At 34.4% G+C, this 20721-nt stretch overlaps 2 protein-coding genes and 1 long non-coding RNA gene across 5 annotated transcripts in view; 2 read left to right on the top strand and 1 right to left on the bottom strand.

The window, feature by feature from the left end:
- The window catches only part of LOC123871914, a 575184-nt gene that overhangs the window by 547312 nt on the left and 7151 nt on the right, over positions 1 to 20721 (top strand). The gene's annotated exons all lie outside the window — the stretch shown is intronic.
- On the bottom strand, positions 5302 to 14575 carry LOC123871907 (myoglobin-like). 2 transcript variants are annotated; one of them, XM_045915959.1, is made up of 4 exons: positions 14426 to 14575; positions 8728 to 8888; positions 6844 to 7069; positions 5302 to 5794 (listed from the first exon to the last, which is right to left on the bottom strand). In XM_045915959.1, the coding sequence occupies exons 2-4, from the start codon at positions 8880 to 8882 to the stop codon at positions 5654 to 5656; spliced, it is 522 nt and encodes a 173-aa protein (XP_045771915.1). In that variant the 5' UTR covers positions 8883 to 8888; positions 14426 to 14575; the 3' UTR covers positions 5302 to 5653. The 2 variants fall into 2 exon arrangements, with proteins under 2 accessions (XP_045771915.1, XP_045771914.1); XM_045915958.1 differs by lacking the exon at positions 14426 to 14575 and adding an exon at positions 9654 to 9761.
- On the top strand, positions 16503 to 20711 carry LOC123871902 (deoxyhypusine hydroxylase). Of its 2 annotated transcripts, none has more exons than XM_045915947.1 (6): positions 16503 to 16876; positions 17545 to 17721; positions 18260 to 18406; positions 18777 to 18966; positions 19722 to 19874; positions 19906 to 20711. In XM_045915947.1, the coding sequence occupies exons 1-5, from the start codon at positions 16597 to 16599 to the stop codon at positions 19840 to 19842; spliced, it is 915 nt and encodes a 304-aa protein (XP_045771903.1). In that variant the 5' UTR covers positions 16503 to 16596; the 3' UTR covers positions 19843 to 19874; positions 19906 to 20711. The 2 variants fall into 2 exon arrangements, with proteins under 2 accessions (XP_045771903.1, XP_045771905.1); XM_045915949.1 differs by having other exon boundaries at positions 19722 to 19850; positions 19882 to 20711.

Here is a 20721-nt window from a genome sequence, read left to right on the forward strand (position 1 = left end):
ATAGTATTCGAAGTGCAAAGCCGTTGGCTAATCGATGATAACTATCCATAACGACCCATTGTACTGAGCCGTGTGTTGAATTCCAGATAAAGACTAGAATACTAATCGTAGGTGCAATTTTAAAACTAAGTTCTAAGTCTATAGCTAAGTTCTATGTAGATCTAAAAATAGTGAGTTTGGTTCCAAACATTTTGGTAACTATGTTATACTTTAAACTTTATTACTCACTAAATTTTTGCCCGCGTCTTGGTCTGGAGTAGGTACATATGAAAATAACCTTTGCTACTTTTGGATAAAGTAGTTTATTAATACTGAAAGAATTATTAAAATCGGTTTAGTAAACCTACCTTGGAGTTATGTAGATAGAAGGCCTATGTAGATATTAATGTACTATGTAGATATTTATGTATTGTCACAGGCGTGCCAATCATAGAAGCATAAAAACACTGCTTACATTAATTGAACTAGCGCAATGCTTATTTTTCAATAAATTTTATTAGTGGTGTGCAGGTAATATAGAGACGTAATGAGAGGAACTTACGCCTATCCTGGCTTAGGACCCTAGGCACGCCATTGCTGTACATCTTATTAATTTTAAAAGTAGGTTTTTAATATTTCTATAATTTTCTATGTTCTCACATTCATTTTTCTGCTAGAATTTAAAAAAAATTAGAAATAACCTCTTAAAGAGATATGTTGCCCTTCTGCATCTTTTAATGTTTTATTTTTAATTTTTGGTACAAAATGAATACTCACTCATACGGTTGTAAACCAGGTATGGTAAAAAAATGTTAATCGGTTCAGAAATCTCGGAGAAATCAGTGTAGGCATCTACATACAATAGAATAGAAATAAATAGAAAACATACATAGAAAAAACGCACTGAATTGAGAACCTCCTTTTTGGAAGTCGGTTAATATAGGTAGGTCTGTACCTATTTTCTCAATTCTACAGGTCCCTATAAAGTCTATACAGGTACATAAAATGCCGGAGGCCAAGTGGTCAACTGTCAAGTCTAGCTATTGTGGATCGATGGAGTGTCCCATAGACGACACTTATCTTTTATTCATAGGGGAATAGACTTTAAGCCAAGGTTATCCAAACAATATAGGTAGGTAGTTAATACAAATAGTTACATAATATACAGGGTGTTTGATAATTAGTATATAAAGACGACACGTACCCATGCTACTTTGATCTGATAAATACAATACTGAAGTATAATGACGAAATAAAATTATAAAAATTTCCATGCAAAATTTTAAAAAAAAATTATGTCAAAGTTTTCATGACCCTAACGTGCCCTAACTCACCGAGATCGTTGGCCATCTTTAGATAGGCAAAGGCCAACGATCTCAGTAAGTTAGGGCAAGTTAGAGCCATGAAAACTTGGACATAAAAAAAAATTAAAATTTTGTATGGAAATTTTTATAATTTTATTTCGTCATTTTACTTCAGCATTGTATTTACCAGATCAAAGTAGCATGGGTACGTGTAGTCTTTATTATATACTAATTACCAAACACACTGTATACCTAACATAACTACTTATATTTTATTATTTATTAAAATTAATATACCTTTTAAAAACACTTTCATTATTGTTCCAGCGATCCGGTACGATGCCGTGTTGAAACCAAAGGGGTATAAGTTTAATAAAAACTGCCATACCATTTTCAGGTTAACCCGTTTCCATCTGAGATTGAATGATCACTTACCACCAGGTGAGACTGTAGTTAAAGGCTAACTTGTATCTGAATAAAAAAGAGGTTCTAGCAGACAGATACACACTTTCGCATTTAGATATTTTATGGATTAGGACATCTCTACTAAAACTCTAATTTAGTAAATAAAATTATTAGTAGTTAGTCTAAACTGTAGGTAAGTTTTGGTAGAGCGCAAAATATGCGCCGCCAAACGTATCGCTTTTTCAGTACCCGCTGAAAATGCGAATGGAAAGCATTGGCATTCATGGATACCTAAGTAGATGTATAAGTTACAACACAGCAAACATCAAAGAGCAATCCATGTATTAATCTTCAAAGGACTGACTCATTTTGCACGTAATAAAATATGTAGGTCGGTGAAATTGAGCGTGACACGAAATTCAGCAGTCATGAATGTTTAACGTGGTTATATTTCCTAAATAGGTAGGTATCTACAGTACGCTGGGATCGTCGGTGTCGAGAGTTCATTTCAAGAGTTTACGTGTTGATTGAAAGGTGCTAGTCCTAGATCTAGATTATATACTTACCTGTAAATGTGACATCTGAAGTGAGTTTTTTCATTCCATTTCAGTTAGTCTTAAGTTAACTTAATGTAATATGTGTATGCTTTTTAAAGTAACGTATATTTTTTATTGTAACTTTTTATTTGTATATGGGTTTTTAATGCCTGACAATAAAAACTTTTTATAATTATCAATTTTATTTTATTATATAGGTAGGTAGTACGATTAGTACACATAGCCGTTTTTTATTATATAAGGAGGTAGTATGTTTAGTACACATTGGCCGAATGCGTTCTGATTGTTACAGGTCAATGTTGTCAATGTACAAATTCAGTTTCAAAAGGCTAACCTGGAAGCCATACCACCTTTGGTTTCTAGTTCTACATGGCATCATATCGTAACGCTTTATCGCTTGGCGGCATGGCTTTACCGGTAGGTAACTAACCACAGCCAAATCCTTCCACCAGACCAGATCAAAAATTTAGAAATTATAAAATTCTAACCCCCTGCCGGGAATCGAACCCTGGACCTCCAACTAAAAGATCACAGTGCTTATTGTTTACAGTACAGTAACAGCTTCTAGACTATTCTAGAGCGTATAAAAGTTGTTACAAATACATAGGTAGGTATGTAAATAAAACACTTTTTTTTAAAGACTTTAGGTATTTAATTTTACGACAAAATATAAAATTGCATCACTCTATTTATTTACAACTCTATTATAGTTAGATGTATAGTCATTTACTTAACAAAATAATAAATGATTCTTAACAATATGCTTAAGTTCTATTTTTATTTAAAAAATAGTTTAACTAAATGTAACTTAGGTCTAGTTGCATGACAGACGGTTAAAGTTACGTTATGATTAGCTATCTGTTAAACGTAAAGTAAAATGGTTTTTATTGGTGTTCTGCATGCAACTGGATTTTAGTCTCAACATTATACCTATTATATTTAATCTTTGGGAATACATTATGTACGTAGTTAGGTAGGTACGTACGCGGAGATAAATAAGATGATGAAGGATTAGTATGCAGTGTTGAACATGGTAATATTATTTAAATCTAGAATTACAGTCCAGTCAAAAATAATAATAAAATCATAAAAATGACGCCAAAATCATAAATATTTTGAATTAAAGATTGATTTAAGGAACTCTAAACTATATCCCTTTTAGAATGAAAATAATTGAGTAATCAATTTATGGCGCAGTGGCATTCTGTAGTAAAAAGTGCAAATTACCTACTATGATCGAATAACGTGTCTGAGTATTTTGGTATGTACAATTATATATGCACCACTGATTCTGCGTAGTATATAACTTCGTCATTATTATTGTAAAAAAAACACCAATTGTTGTAAATTGAACAATTTGACCAAATAACAATAATCATGCAAATTTTTAAGAATTACTTGTCAGAAATATAAAATGGGTCTGAAGAAATATTATATATACTATGTATGTTGCTATATACCTACATATAGTACCTACCTACTCAGAAGTAGTTTGCTGACTTGCTAATAATTTCAAAAACCACTTTGTTTTTATAAACCAAGCAAATAGAAAGTTAAAAATAAAATTGAATTAGTAAGTATGTAGGTATTTAATATAAAACCCGTAATTATATAATCATAACGTCTCCACAGCAGTTTTTTTTTATATATATTCATAGTAACTTATAGTCTCCATCCATTCAGACAATTAATTCAAATTATTTTATATATTTAATTACAATATTAATTTAGGTTCATAAACGTATAGACCTACATAAATTATTGATCAATACATAGAAAAATATTATTTAAGTACGTAAAACATACTTCGGTAGGTACCACTAAAATAAATACTTATTTACAAAAAATATATACTTATCTCAATTTACCGTCCAAGTGGTCAATTGATTAAATCAACTTTAACAGGGCTCTCTCCGTCACTCATTTCATACAATCGTAGTTCCAATTTCATTTGAATATTAAGCAACCAAAGTCCATGAAATTTTGCAGACATATTTTAGAAACTAATATCTGTGTATGTGGTGTTTTAGATTTTTCTAAAAATATGTAGTTTAAAATTACAGGGGTTCAAAGATTTGTATGAAAATTTTTAAGACCGCGTAACTTTGAAACCGAATATTTTAACAGAAATCTGGAAAACCACAGACATAGATATTAGTTTCTAGAATATGTCTGCAAAATTTCATGGACTTTGGTTGCTTAATATTTAAATGAAATTGGAACTACGATTGTATGAAACGAGTGACGGAGAGAGCCCTCTTAATATTGAATTATATAATTCAGTCAATCGTATATTCTTATAAATATCTTTACATATATATTTTTAATTATGTAGCTGCTGCTACTGTAACTCGCTAAAGACAAGTATTTTTAACGGTTCATTATTATCAATTATCATTAGCTTGATAACATCATGATTTGCACTTGACCATTGCGGTCAAGTACAAAACACAATGTTGATAAATATAATATTATTCTATACACGCTGCTTGATTTTTTGTACTTAGTATTTCATTAATATCTTATATAACTTAAAAACTACTTATAATCTATTTTCCTTTAACTGACTTGAAATGTAATAACCTCCTCCTTTTTTTGAAGTCGGTTAACAAGTAACTTCTCGCTGAAATGCGTAAAGCGGAATTTACATTACGAAATTAGTGGCACGAAATTAGTTTCACGACATTAATTGCACTATCAATTGCACGTGTAAACGTCTAATTTCATGATTCATTACGAATTTTTTTGTCGTCCACATTCCGTTTAAGAGGAAATCGATGGGACCTGGCTACATAAACTGACAATGAAAACATGATAAGAGTGAAAACCTATTGCCAGCATCGATGTATATGGATTAGCCTTTCCCATACAATTCCGTCCGCAAAAATACGCTTGAATCTTACGTCATCGTCATTGACAAAGTCAAGAGACTTTTGCAAATTCTCTTGACTTTTTGAGCGCGTTTTTTATCTTCGAAGGGCCCATCCATATACATCGATGATTGCCAGTAGGTCTATAAAGCGCCCCACTTGTACGCGTTTCTCCGAGAAGTTTTCTGCAGTTTGTCTTTTAGGTCATCTAAGAAAAACTAAAGTACTTACCTACTATACCTACTTCTCTATGTTCATTTACAAAAAAAAATGTAGTAAATAGATATAAGTATAGGTTGTTACAACTATACTTACGTATTTAGTCGATGTCTCAAGTCTCAACCGCGACGCACATCGTCCTGAGTCCCTATGAAAACGGACCCCGGTTCGAAACTAGTCTAAGTAGTACTAGTCTAGTTTAAATCGACTAAATACGTGAGTACAGCCGAACAACCTATCTTATAATGGAAATAGCCCACGATAGTCTAAATATTAAAATATGTAAATATACATATTATATTATGTATAGATTCAGTTATCAACTCTGGCTTTCTGCAGTTGTTAATGTTTCGAAGATGTTCTTGTACCAGAACTCGATAGTCTTCACCCAAGCGCCGAGTGTTGCGTCATCAAGTTTCAGCACTTCAATGAACATCTTCACAATGACGCCTTTTAAATCCTGTGAAAGAAATTAATTACTAACTTTTTCAAGATAGGTATATTAGGTCAAATCCATTAAAACACTTTCTGATCAACAGAGTTATTCATATATGGAATAAATTACCCAAGGATGTAGGAGGTCAAGCTCTGTTAACCAGTTCAAGAATAGATTGGACAAACGTTCGGAAAACTTGATGCACTTCTGATATAGACGCATCAGTGAAAGTTGCTTAGTATATAAATGATAATAATAGGTACCTGAAATCATTAATATAAAAATTTGCGTTTGTTTATAATTTTTATTATAGTGTTTTTAAATGTCTGTTTGTTTGCTCTTTACTTATGCTTGCGCATACTGTTCATCCTATTTCCTGATAGACGTCCGCTACGTGGACTACTACTGCAGATAATAGTTGCTCTATGTACTCGAAACTGTTGGGGATGCCCAACGGGCTACGGATTAAAAACCTCTCCTCCTCCGCTCTATCTTTCGTCATCATCATCATCGCGTGCCTTCTTCGAAACGAAGTTCGTGATCATCATCCGAAAAGCTTCTCTATTTAAAGCCGCCTCTTTCAAATTCGGGTAAATTTTTAACCCCCGACCCAAAAACAGGGGTGTTATAAGTTTGATGTGTGTATCTGTATATCTGTGTATCTATCTGTGGCATCGTAGCTCCTAAACTAATGAAACAATTTTAATTTAGTTTTTTTTTGTTTGAAAGGTGGCTTGATCGTGAGTGTTCTTAGCTATAATCCAAGAAAATCGGTTTAGCCGTTTGAAAGTTATCAGCTCTTTTCTAGTTACTGTAACCTTCACTTGTCAGGGGTGTTATAAATTTTTAATTTACACTTGTACTATTATTTATCCATCTTTACTCTGTGTTATACCTACTGAAAATTTCGTAACAGAAAAACAAAATGAAATCGTTGGCTCGTCCTGGGATTGCAGCCGAATAAGCTAACCGCTAGACCAACCAGGTCTCTACTACTCATTTCTAGATTACATACCTTAGTTAGCAATCGCTCTTTATGCTGGAAAGATATTTCTAGATGAAAATGAACTTACTTGAAAATCTTTCTTCTGTATCTTTCTTTTCGCATGCGATTCACCAAGTTTCTTCATCAGAACCGCCACTACCTCTGGTTGGTTGAGGGTGTTAACGGCAAGGTTGAGGGAAGTCATTAAGCTTATGACGTGTGCTCTGAACTGTATGTTGCTATCATATTGTTCTTCGTTTAAATCCTTTATCATTCGGAAGAATTGTTTTCCTTCTGGGTACGCGCGGAAGTATCTGAGGAACAAACATTTGGTTTAGTTTTTTCCAAGATTTTTGGCAGTTTTTTTTTAATCACTATAAGCAAGCGCTTGACCACAATCACACTTGATGGAAAGTGATGATGTGATCTAAGATGGGACGCGTTTACCTAGAAGATGCGTATTCACTCTTGTTTTAAAGATACCCGGATTGTAATTGGTAGGAAACATAGTTTCATGAATAGTTAAGTTGGTCAAGTGTGTGCCAGGTGGTACCTACATGTTGTCTTTCAAGATTTATATGTGAATGTAGCTGTATTTTAAACCTACATTGTCTTTGAAGATCGAAGGAAATGAGAGGGTCTTATTTTACAGAACCAATTTACTATTGGATCCTTTATCTTTGCAGTTTATTTTTTCTATAAATGAATCAGAATTAGATTGGATTCTTTCCAAAAGTTTTATTTCGGATTGGAAATCGTTACCTAATCTGTGAAACGAATACCCACGGGTGTGTTTGTTTTGGCATTTCTATATTATAAAACTAGCCAAGTGCGAGTCGGACTCGCGCACCGAAGGTTCCGTACTCGGGTATTTTTTTCGACATTTTGAGCGATAAATCAAAAACTATCATGCATAAAAATAAATGAAAATCTGTTTTCTTTCATATGATACCCCACTTGGTATCTTACTTTGAAATTTGAAAATACTAATTATTTCTTCATGAACACATTTTTTTTTTTTGTGATGACGTAACCACAAATTCACGGTTTTCAGATTTTTCCTTTACTTGTCCTATAAGACCTACCTTCCTGTCTTTCATGATTCTAGGATAACGGGAAATACCATATAGGTTTTCTTGACAGACACGACAGACGGACAGACGCACAGACAGACAGACATACAACAAAGTGATCCTCTAAAGTTAACCTATATCCAGCAGTGGGGATTATATCGGTTGATAATAATGATGTTGAGATTACAATAGCTCTAAACGTATTATATATTTACCTATTATAATATTAATTAGGTATAGGGCAGGACGAATGTTTACAATAGTAGCACTAAAGTAGCACATTCCATTGTGAGTTGTAACCAAAGCAATAAAATGTAATTGAATCAGTGTACAGTAGGTAGGTATTGTGTGCCACTTGCTGAGATTCATTTGGTGTTATTGTGAATTGGGCACAATCAACATTTAAATAGGAACGAAGTCCACCACATGGATAACAGAAAAAGTGACACCATGTAATGGCAACTCATTGTTAAAACTTAGAAATAATCATTAACTTTATTAAAGTGAAAATGTGGTTATCTTTTGGTTTGTCCTTCAATCACGTCGCAATGAAGCAACGGATCGATGTATATTTTTGTATATGTGTATATGGGCATAGTGAAAGGATTGGAGAGTTACTTTTTATCCTGGAAAATCAAAGAGCTCTCTCGGAATTTTTAAAAATCTAAATTCACGCGGATGAAGTCGCGGGAGCCAGCTATCTAGTATCGATATACATCTAGGCCTCTTTTGGTGGATGCAATAGTAGTTACAGAGTTAAGGGCATAGGAGAAATTAAAATCAAATAAAATAAGATGACGAGGAGTCAAAATGCCGGCTGCTATTAATTGGGTGGGTACCAATTATATCATAGGTACTAATCTATCTGTTTTCTCGAATAATCGAAAGGAAAATCTTACCTTTTTAAAAGTTCTGAGCCAACAGCAACATTATTGGCGTATACTGGAATCCATGATTTCTGCACGGCATAGATTTCACGTCGGGTCAACCCTGACTCTGGGTTCACAACATCGGGGTTTCCACTCCACCACAGCTGGCTTAGCATTCCACCCATTTGACGCTAGAGGAAAAAGGGCCAGTTAAAAGCTACCACTGATTCAGCTTAACACTAAACTAAACAGACATAAACTTGGGGTTGGGTCGCCCTGATCATGATACCAAGTTCACGATGCTTAGGTCACCGGTCCACCACAAGTGGAAATACCACATAGCCAAAGGAAAAGGTCAGTTAAAAGATGTTGAACACTAAATAGTCAAAACTAAACAGGATTAAAGTGATATACAAGAAACCAGAACGCTACCAAAAACGAAGACAGGTGATAGTACTGATGATTACTGATAAGATACCACCAAAAAAACCCCAAACAAAAAAAATAAAAAAAATCCTGTATTTCTTAAAAGTCCACAATATATTATGTATTGCAAATAAAACATCTGACTGACGCTAGAGGTCAACGAACGTTGGTAAGCCACTCGGAGTCAAGCCGCGTCGTAGGTGGGGTATTGACTCGAATTTTGCACGCTATACATTGCGGGTTTAAAAAATACTAATTCACTAAAACTACTAAATCAGGTAATTTATTTACTAAGGTTATTGACATTGGATTGTGTTTAGGTAGTATAATAATAACCTTAAGTTTTTGCTAGCGTTCTGGTGCCACCATGTATATTTACATAGCATAGATTTCGGGTCCAGTCAAGCCTCTTATAGGTTTCATTAAGTCCGGGTCCGTGTGGACCCACTAGGTCCACACGTAAGTTAAAGATACGACGGTAGAAGAAAAATAAACATTTTATTTTTTACGACTCAAGATTTTGGACTTACTTGATTAATTTGTCTTCCAAGTAGTGTCACACACGTTGATATACTACCAGTATTGATATTAAACTATTGGTACCAATAGATAAAATGGCAATTTATTCAAAGTTGTTTTGATGATCGACGTGCTGACATTATGACCTTATTAGAGATATAGTTAATGATACAAGCTTGATACAAGCTCGAATACCTAACCATCTGGCGATTATTTTTATTATTAACTAAAACTTAGACATAGGTAATAACAAAAGTCACAACTATGAAAATTCACTGAAGTGCCCCTGAAAGACGATAAAAACTTTATACTACATATTGAACAGTCTCCTGAAAATACTGGTTAAACCGACCTGTTGGCTAGAAAAATGGACTTGTTTGTACATAGCAAAGCGGTGTTCTAGAATGAATCCAGCAGAAACCTTAGATGGGTTTATTAAAAACTGCTATACCCCGGTTAACCCTCTTCCATCTTGTATGCAACACGAGGTGAGATCGCAGCCGAGGGCTAAGAAACATATATAGAGTATATTTAAACACTATGTTCTATTCTTTCGTTATTTTAAAATCTTTCGTTAGGGAATCATGCAAAAGTTACTTCGTTGTCTGTCTATCTGAACGTGGTTACGGGACCTTCGTGTGTGAGTCTGACTCGCACTTGGCCGGTTTTAGTTGCTTAAAGTCGTTTTTGTGTAAATTATTGCATGAGAAATAATAATAAAATATACTCTATACTTAATATCAATGAATTCAATCGAGTGAAATTTACGAACATCCTTTCGGTGGGAAAAAGAAGTCTACTTTACAGAGAAAACCTCCACACAAAATCTCTTTTCAGACGTTGTAGTTACTTTGATAAATTATGCTAGGTGGTCAGATCTATTTTAATTTTTAACCCCCGACTCAAAAAGAGGGGTGTTATAAGTTTGACGTGTGTATCTGTCTGTGGATTAGCTCCTAAACTATTGTTTGAAAGGTGGCTTGATTGAGAGTGTTCTTAGCTATAATCCAAGAAAATCGGTTTAGCCGTTTGAAAGTTATCAGCTCTTTTCTAGTTACTGTAACCTTCACTTTTCGGGGGTGTTTTGTTAATAAAAGTTGTCATTTAAATTGCTTACAAATTACTTATAAATTAATTTAAAAACACAATTAGAAATATCATTTGTAAAATGTAGAGCATTAATTCAATTTTCAACATACCTACCTATTAATTATTATTATAGCTATTAAATAAAAATTAATTAAATGAAATCTTTGTCGAGATAGAAAAATACGGTTAATCTTAATTACCTACTTACTTACCTAGGTAGCTACCAATTTTTTTTTTTTTTAATATTTCTAGGCCATCTGCAATCAGTAATTGGTATGGATTTTATTCAGATTTAATATGAGTGAGTTAAGAAATGCATATTTAAAAAAAATTAAACATCAGTCATATTACGTACACAAAGCAAAACAAATCGGTAAGCAGGCAACACAACGAAGCATTATGTGTGTGCATAACTCGTTTACTTATTATTTTACACCTATCTCTCTTTAATGAATTGTCGGTCTCCTTTCACCATACCTACTTGCAATAATTACAAATTACATATTTCGCTGATTTCCCCACAGCAGGCACTAGGTAGTATTGCCGCTTACCCACGCTGATAGAATCCGATCGTCGAAGCACAATTATGTCAGAGTAAAATGGCCTTAAACCACCTTGAGATAACGTCTAAAATTCACGACTTTAATTAGCAGTTTTCACTTACAGTGCTGGCTGTAGATATGTGGACGAATTTAAGCTTTAAAACAAGACAGTTAAGGTCTATTCATCACTGAAATGTTTCGAACCCACAAAACGATAAATTATGCGGTGTAGGTATACCTATAGATTACAGAATGGCAATATCAAGTTGATGTCCCATTTTTTAAATCTACCCTACCTATTTTATAAATTATTGTCAAATAGAACTTGAGCACGCGGATTAATAGATCCTAGTAGTGAATTCATTTATGGTGTATTGTGTTATTTTTCACACTGAATAACTACTGAACTTCTCACCACCATGGAACATTTATTTATCTTTGTTTAAAAAGCAGAGATTGTTATTTGAGCGGAATATTTCGATAACCGAAATCGATGATATCGGTAAGTAAACAAATATAACCTACTCGTATTGAAATTATGTTTATGGTTTTACTTATGTGCATTTAGTATTTTCTAAATGTTAGCGTAATGTTTTTAGTCCATTTAATACTTTTAATCAGACGCATTATAATATAACAATGTAACCAATATACTAAATACTAGTTGATGCCCGCGACTTCATTCCCGTGTATATAGGTTATTAAAAATCCCGTGGAACTCATTAATTTTCCGGGATAAAAAGTAACCTTTGTATTAATCCAGGATATAATCATTTACAGATGAATACCGTGCGCTTGTGGGTCTGTCACTACGGAGAAACGGGGCATGTAGACAATTGTTGACCTGGGCCCAAACCATCAGCTTATAAGATGGAGTCACATCACCACCAAGAAATCGTTGCAATGCATAGCGTGGATTCCTTTTTAAAAATTTGGTTGACAGCGACCAAGCACAATGTAGTTCTACAAACTGTGCGGAAGCATTTGCGTGCGGCCGGAATACATTACGAAGAAAATATTACGAATGGTTTGCACCAGGACCATAGACTTTCATTTTGCAATGAAATATATAAACTTTGACTGATGTAATTACGTTGTTATTTTTAATAATGAAAAATCTTTTGAGTCGGACAAGGATGGACGTAAAATACTATAATAATAGAACAACAGGTAAACGATATATTATACTTTGAATAAAGTGGTAACTTCAACCTGGGAGTCTCTGTGGGGCAGCATAGACTTGCTGGAATATGGTTACTAACATGACGAGTCGATTACAAAAAGTAATAGCTTACGAGGGTGGCCTACCTTTATACATTATTAAATAAAGTATAGGTAATTAATTTAATTCTATTTGTGAGTGATATTATTGTTATTGCAGTTAGAAGTTATAATTGATTTTGATTTCTAACTAAGTAATTAACATGTTGATTCATCTCACAAACCTAAAAGTAACCCAAAACGTAAATAAAACATTACGTTCATACTTGACCGACTTTTAGCATACTTCACATCGATATTGGTTTTAAATTACTATAGGAGTAATAGGAGTAGATAAAGTATGTCAATTTTTTTTCCTCTTTTGTATACCTTCTGTTAACTTGATGTGTTAATTTTTTGACAAGCGTCTTATTTATTTCTTGCTTATTATAATAATTTATGAACTGCACAAAAGACAAATAAATAACTTCTAAAATAGAAAAGTGTTATTATTTTTGTTTTTTCTTGCTTATAATTATATTGTTTGAAAGTATGATAATTTTGACTGTATAAAGAAGACAAAATAAATAATTGCAAAAATAAAAAAGCAATCCCCCACTAGGATTAGAACTCACGCCATATTTAAGAACTTCAACACTATTACCACTCGGCCATCAGAACTATGTTGACGAATGTGAAATTTGCAACCCTATACGACTGGTAAGGTTATCTAGAAGTGTGAGTGAGTGTAGTAAGTGTGAGTGTATCTATTATCGGATAGCATCGGGTCGTATCTTTGTGTGTTATACATACGCGCGCATTAGTATGCTCTGCCAAGCGAATTATTTTTCCGAGTGTACTATAATTTTTTTTTGGTTCATTTGCATGATAGGTATTTGGGCGGTTAAAGTTAGGTTACGGTGAGCGTTAAACTTCGACCACCAATGAAAAGTATCTATATATAAAGTACTTAATAGTAATTTAGTATTATACCTCTATCGTTATGCTAGCTAAAGTTTTAACTTAAATAACGTTAAGTCTAAACTTAACATTAATATTATCTACTTACTTATCGTGATTTGTGTAACCCATTTTGCTATTTATTATTGAGAGTCGAAGTTTAACCGTAAAGTAAAGGAAGTTACCGGCCGCGAGTTTTTTAAGACAGATATGGAAATACTAAAAGATCAAAACTAGACGTTGCCCGCGACTTCGACCGCGTAATTTACAGTTTTTCAAGTAGTTTATATTGTTCTTCCCTGAGTTGCAAGCTATCTCTGAACCAGATTTCGTCAAAATCTGTCAAGCAGGAGGGTAATAAAAAGCCAGCAGACAGACAGACACACTTTCGTATTATGTAATATAATTATGTAGTATTTCGTATCATAATATTGCTGGTACAGTATGGATTAGTAAGAGTTAATAATTTGTACTTAAGTTCAAATATCTTCTGCGACTTCTTGATTTACGTTACATCAAAAACATGGGTCTGATTTTTTTATGGGAGAAAACAGCAGGGCTTTTTGAAGATATTTATTTTTATTGTTTGAAGAAACAGTTTAATTTTGTGAAGCAAATATTATTGTAAAAAAAAATTAAATTAGGTAAGTACATCTATTAACTTGTAACTGCCTTTACAGTGTCAATATTGAGCCGGTTTTGGCTATCTGCAGCGCAACTGCAGTCAGGATTACTTGTAAATTAAAAATTTATAACACCCCCGACAAGTGACTAGAAAAGAGCTGATAACTTTCAAACGGCTTAACCGATTTTCTTGGATTATAGCTAAGAACACTCTCGATCGGCTTAAGCCACCTTTCAAACAAAAAAAACTAAATTAAAATCAGTTCATTAGTTTAGGAGCTACGATGCCACAGACAGATACACACGTCAAACTTATAACACCCCTCTTTTTGGGTCGGGGTTAAAAATATAGAAATCAGCGTACCTACCGTTTGTGTATCCAGTCAGTATGTCAACTTTCGTATGGTCAATAGACACGTGTTTTTTCCGACACACGTGGTTCGGCGCGTGTTATCCAGTACGAGTTTGTCGCGAAACTAACGAGGCATATTGAATCATAATAGCTGATAATCTTGCTTTCATATTAGCAGTTTATTTGTTATGTATTGAGATATGGTATAAACTATAAAGCTGGGTGCACAAGAAAGAAAATGGAAGAAAATCAAACCTTCTGCGGCAGCTCTACCAGCTCTTTTGTACCTACATTCAGCCAAAGTGTGCAAGGACAGTGATGTGTGCATCAAATCGGGCAACGCAAGAGTGTCTAAACTCTAAAACAGCTAGTATTTACTTAATTTTTAGGGTTCCGTACCTCAGAAGGAAAAACGGAACCCTTATAGGATCACTTTGTTGTCTGTCTGTCTATCTGTCCGTCCGTTCGTCGTGTCTGTCAAGAAAACATATAGGGTACTTCCCGTTGACCTAGAATCATGTAATTCGGCAGGTAGGTTGGTTTTATAGCACAAGTAAAGGAATAAATTCAAAAACCGTGAATTTGTGGGTACATCACTAAAAAAAAAATTAAAATGTGTTTAAATATTCAAAGTAAGATGACTATATCAAGTGGGGTATCATATGAAAGGACTTTGCCTGTACATTCTAAAGCAAATTTTTATTTATTTTTACGCACAGTAGTTTTTGATTTATCGGGCAAAATTTCGAAAAAAATACCCGAGTGCGGAACTCTCGGTACGCGAGTCCGACTCGCACTTGGCCGGTTTTTTTAGTGCGTTAACAATGCGGCCCAGACTTGGGGCCTGGGCTCAGTACAGTCTACTACAGCTGTCTACTGGGCCACCAGTAGTAGACCTGTGCCCCTATGCGCATGCGTGTCGCACACACAAGCATATTATTAACTAGCTGTGCCCGCGACTTCGTTCGCGTGGAATAGTGACTTTTCGGGCTTCTTTAAATTGACATAACTTTTTTATTTGTGAACCGATTGACATGAAATAAACACTAAATGTTAAGTGAAGCGTACTACAATATATTAGTGAAAACCGTATCTAAATCGAATAAGCCGTTTCTGATATTAGCGTGCACAAACACACAGACAAACAGACAAAAAAAATTAATTGCAATTTCGGGTTCGGCATCGATATAATAACAACCCCTGCTACTTTTTTTTTATATATTTCCATTGTACAGACACCACTTTTCTTTTTTTTATTGAAAATATAACTACTAACTATATATATATAAAACTTAAAGCTAGCCTTATCTAATTACTATACTTTTCTACAATTTTATTATATGTATAGATATTTGTCTTCACTTTTAAAAAATCGTAAGTATGAGTTTTGTCTATCTGGAGATCTTTTGTGATATGTATAAAAATGATGCATAAGTAGTTATAGGTAGTTAAGTGTTGAATTGTTATTGACAAAAATATTGCAAATCATTCTTACGCATTTGAGCAAAAAAATATATAGGTAGCTCCATATCAAACTATATAAAAGTATAATATTGTAAACAGGAAAGGAAAATAAACAAAAAAACTTTCTCATGATCTCTGCGGTTGGTCTGATTGACGTGCTGCTATTCAATTTAGATAACAGTTAATTAACAAACAAAATACAAAATGAAAATATATCCCCATAATAACTATTCTTCGAATTTCTTCGCCAAAATTATGTTTTTTTGAATTCACGAGAAACTCACTCTATATGATATTTCAGGTTTTTTATTATTATGGTTAAGGAAAAAAAGATACATTACAGTATTAAAAAAAGTGATTTATTAATTTTTTTCAATAGTTAAAGGAAAAAACTTTATTTACAAAGGTACCGTCTAAAATTTTACATTCACAAAGCTACCCAAAATTGTATAAAGTCCAATTTTTATCTTTTCTAAAAAAAATCCCCACTACTATATTAATGTTACCCGTGTCTACTGGATTTATATTATTCATCTATAATATGTCAAATTACAGCAAATATCACTGTCATCCATCGTTGGGCAATTTATTGACAGTTGACTAATGAGTAATGACTTACCTTGTTTTGACATTTGACATTTCGGTAAAAATTTGATTTGATGGTGCACGTTGTTCTTATTTTAAAGTTTATTTGGGTTGGGTACAATAATATATTCCATTAAAATGGTTAAAATAAGTGACGATGCCGTAAAAAGCATCGGAAAAGTGTTAAACGATCCAAACCGCCCTATGAAAGAGCGTTTTCGGGCACTCTTTACCCTTCGCAACCTAGGCGGAGAAAGCGCTATAAAATGCATCAGCGAATGCTTTAAGGATGAATCAGTGCTTTTAAAACACGAACTAGCTTACTGTCTAGGTCAGATGCAGGATAAGAACGCAGTACCAGTGCTGATAAGTGTGTTGGAGGATAAAAATCAAGACCCGATTGTTAGACATGAAGCTGGTGAGTTCCTCTGTTATCCCTCTATTTGCTTTCTGGAAACCCTTTGGGAGAGCCCTCCTCCATCTACGTTTCCGGACGATCACGAACAAGTCACTGGAACTGCTGGATACAAGCAGCACAAAATTGTGCCAGTTGTCTTAACATTGTGTGATATATTTTACATACTTAACACTTATTAGACATGGCTCTTACTCTATCCATTAGTACACACATACCAATGCAATGAGCACTGACTTAAGGCTTGCTTAAATTTTACCACAGTTACACTAGGCATGTAAGCAGCATGAGTAAGCACTTAGTAGAAAGGTTAACTTGCATGTTAGCTGCAGGTTCCATGCACCGATGTAATGATCGCTGACTTAAGGAGTACTTAAATTCACCACATTTAAATTATGCAAGTAACTTGGAACTTCAGTACCTAGAAGAAATGTTAACCTGCATGTTAACTGCAGTTTGCATGTAGTAGGTAGTAACTTGCAAGCAAAATGCTCAACAATCTTTGCATACAAGTGATAAAGAAACTAGTTTATAAGATCTGGTGCAAACATAGGCTTGGAAGTTTACATGCAAAATTGCATGGTTTGTTTGCAAGTCAAAAAATTTAAGCAAATAAGGTATAAATTGCTGTTTGTAAATGTGAAATTCACTTTCTATCTTATGAATTACAGGTGAAGCTCTCGGTGCGATCGGTGATACAGAGCTCCAGTCATTGTTAGAGAAGTACCAACACGACCCAGCAGTAGAAGTCGCAGAAACTTGTCAAATAGCATTGCAAAGACTGAAATGGATAAAGGATGAAAGTACAAACAATAGCAAATTATCACAAAGTCGATATGCATCTATAGGTAATTGTATACATTTTTATAATAAACTCCCATAAATTATACTATCTAGTATAATTTATGCCTGCAACATTATTTGTGTGAATTTAGGTTTTTATGATCCCCCATGAACTCTGGAAGAAAATGTATCCCTATATCTTACCATGGATGCAAGTTATCTCTTTACAAATATCCTCAAAATCGGTTTAACAGATGGGCTGTGAAAATCTAGCAGACAGAACAAAGATACTTTTGCATTTATGATATTTGTACAGAAGCATGGATTCATAATGAATGAATTCAAAATTATAATTACGTACCAAAATGATTTTAAATAAAATATATTTAGGCATGTAAGCTGTGGCTAATAATGCATTGTACATCATCTCTAAATTAAAATTACAAGTCTGCATGTATTGCTATCCATTTCCATGTCAAGCATTGTGAAAGGGATAGCAATATAGTGTATAGCATAGTAAGTGTATAGCAAAATTAGCATTATTGCCTGTTTTGGGCTTATGTATTGCATAATATTAAATGAAGATTTTGTGTTTTACCATAGATCCTGCACCTCCAAGCAAGGAAGTTAATATTGAAGAGCTTAAAAAGACTATGCTGGATGAAAGAAAATCATTATTTGAAAGATATAGAGCTATGTTTAGTTTACGTAATTTGGGTACAATGGAGAGTATTAATGCTTTGGGTGAAGGTGAGATTTCTTTATTTTTAGGGTTCCGTACCTGTCAGTCTGTCCGTCCGTACGTCCGTCCGTCAGTCAGTCCTTCCATCCGTCGTGAAAACCTATAGGGTACTTCCTAAGGATACATAGGGCACCACACCGCGCTTCCGTCTGCTATTAAATGTTGCCTACGCGCCATATTTTGTACGCGCAAATTATGGACGTGATATAGGGTCTCTGTTGTTCTTGTGTTTAAAATCTTAACGTCATGCAATAAAGGCCGTATTTCATTGTTGTATGTTCAGTTTTAGTCGGCGTTAGGTAACACTTTTCCTCGCAAACGAATTTTGCCGATGCCGATAAAAGTTGTAGTACTGTACATTCTTTTCATAACTTTCAGGTTTTAAAGCCAGCAGTGCGCTTTTCCGCCATGAAGTGGCGTTCATCTTTGGTCAGATGCAGGATGAGCGCAGTGTGCCATTCCTGATAAAGACTCTGGAAGATACAGAGGAACATGAGATGGTTCGGCACGAGGCTGCCGAGGCATTGGGCTCTATAGCTACTGAGGAATGCACTGAAGTATTGAAGAGGTACTATTTTCTTCTTCTATACTAATATTATAAAGAGGAAACCTTTGTATTTTTGTATGTTTGTATTGAATAGGCTCAAAAACTACGGGACCAATTTCAAAATTTCTTTTACCATTACTTATAGGGATTCTTCCGAATCCGTATAGGCTATATTTTATCCCGGAAAATAGAAAAAATAAATGTCCACTCGTGCGAAGCCGGGGCGGGTCGCTAGTGTAATATAATCACAATGACTACCCATATTGTATATGCAAAAGTGGTTTGTCCTTCAATCACGTCGCAATAGAGCCGGATCGACGTGATATTTAACAACATCTTCATAGTAATGTTGGGACTGCCTTGACACTGTAGTGCGTCCCCTTTGTTTGCGGAGGACATTGTCGACGGTTTCTGCGCAATCATACAGAAAAGTATCACCTCAATTAAAAGTAGGTTTTCATTATCTTGAAGGTGATAGTAGACGGTCATTTTGCGTCATCAACCAATCATAAACGAATCTATGTATTCTAATTGAATTTTGAACGTCGAATTGAATTTCGAATATTTTTTGAAATCACCGTTGTGATTAATTGGTGTCTAAAAATAGTTGACGCCCACTGAGATTTTTCTCTCTATCATTTGCATGGAATTACGTAAGAGAGAGAACCCAGTTTAAAATTTTGGACTTCTGCTTGTTTCATTCTTTTCTTTTCTGCAGTCATAAAAATATATTTAATATAATAATACACAAATAATGAATGTTTTAATTATTTCAGGTATTTAAATGACCCGAGACCCGTGGTGCGCGAAAGTTGCGAGGTGGCGCTGGATATGTCAGAATATGAAAACAGCCCAGAGTTCCAATATGCTAATACCCTGCTTACAGTTCACAGTTGATACACGCAGTAATAGTATTAATTCTGTTGTATATAACAAAAAATAGTACTATTTGTGTAGTATATAACACTATAATTCGCTTAACAATATCAAAATTGAAGGTGTATAAGACAAGAAGCATACTCAATACGCCTCTCAACACAACCACTGCAACAAACGTCTAGGCTTCACCTACACTGGTAAGCGTCAAATGCTACCTACATTTGACGCTATGTAGGCTATCAAACGACTAGGTGTCTTTGATTTCACGTCACCTCTAGCCTATTTGGCAGTGTCGATTTCAGGATCAAACATAGAGTTTCCTCACTCTAGTTCACTCCGCGACGCAACACCACACGTGTCAAAGCATATTGTAGTACTTTCTTTGACTACAATCCAATGAATGACAAAGCACAAAAGGCGCGTTTTCCACAATTGTCAGCCAAATAGGGGCCACAAACTCATGTCCGTTAAACACGTAACTTCAACCAATTATAATAGTTCGTTCACACAGGCTGCGTTGTTGCGTAAGCGTAGACGTAGCGCGTACCATTGCTATGTAATGTATGGAACTGTACGAAACATGGCACACCGCTTGCGTAAAGCGTAGACGTATGCGTAACCCGGTTTGTTAGGGGTTTACGCGCATCGCTACGCACGTGTCGCGTGTACGCAATTGGGGTGAATCAGCCTTTAGAGTAAATCGCAACAAGCTCTTGATTGGTCGTACCATGTTCGTACATACACATACACACGTATCACATTATTATTATGTAGCATTCCGATTATTCATTTCGTATTTTATTGAAGTTTGGTTTTATTTATGTTATATTTTTTTTAAGTTCAATATACTTATTTCAATATGCAATAAAAATTGTATGCAAGTTTTATGGTAAGTAT

This window comes from Maniola jurtina, chromosome 14 (genome assembly GCF_905333055.1).
Source record: "Maniola jurtina chromosome 14, ilManJurt1.1, whole genome shotgun sequence".
Lineage (NCBI taxonomy): Eukaryota > Metazoa > Arthropoda > Insecta > Lepidoptera > Nymphalidae > Maniola > Maniola jurtina.

Excerpts from the sequence above, each read along its gene's own strand:
- LOC123871907 (XM_045915959.1), bottom strand. The coding sequence starts at position 8,882 with ATGGGTGGAATGCTAAGCCAGCTGTGGTGGAGTGGAAACCCCGATGTT. Across the intron at positions 7,070-8,727 it reads GGCTCAGAACTTTTAAAAAG|ATACTTCCGCGCGTACCCAG; the intron begins GTAAGATTTTCC and ends TTTGTTCCTCAG. Across the intron at positions 5,795-6,843 it reads TACAGAAGAAAGATTTTCAA|GATTTAAAAGGCGTCATTGT; the intron begins GTAAGTTCATTT and ends TTTCTTTCACAG.
- LOC123871902 (XM_045915947.1), top strand. The coding sequence starts at position 16,597 with ATGGTTAAAATAAGTGACGATGCCGTAAAAAGCATCGGAAAAGTGTTA. Across the intron at positions 16,877-17,544 it reads GATTGTTAGACATGAAGCTG|GTGAAGCTCTCGGTGCGATC; the intron begins GTGAGTTCCTCT and ends TATGAATTACAG. Across the intron at positions 18,967-19,721 it reads TGCACTGAAGTATTGAAGAG|GTATTTAAATGACCCGAGAC; the intron begins GTACTATTTTCT and ends TAATTATTTCAG.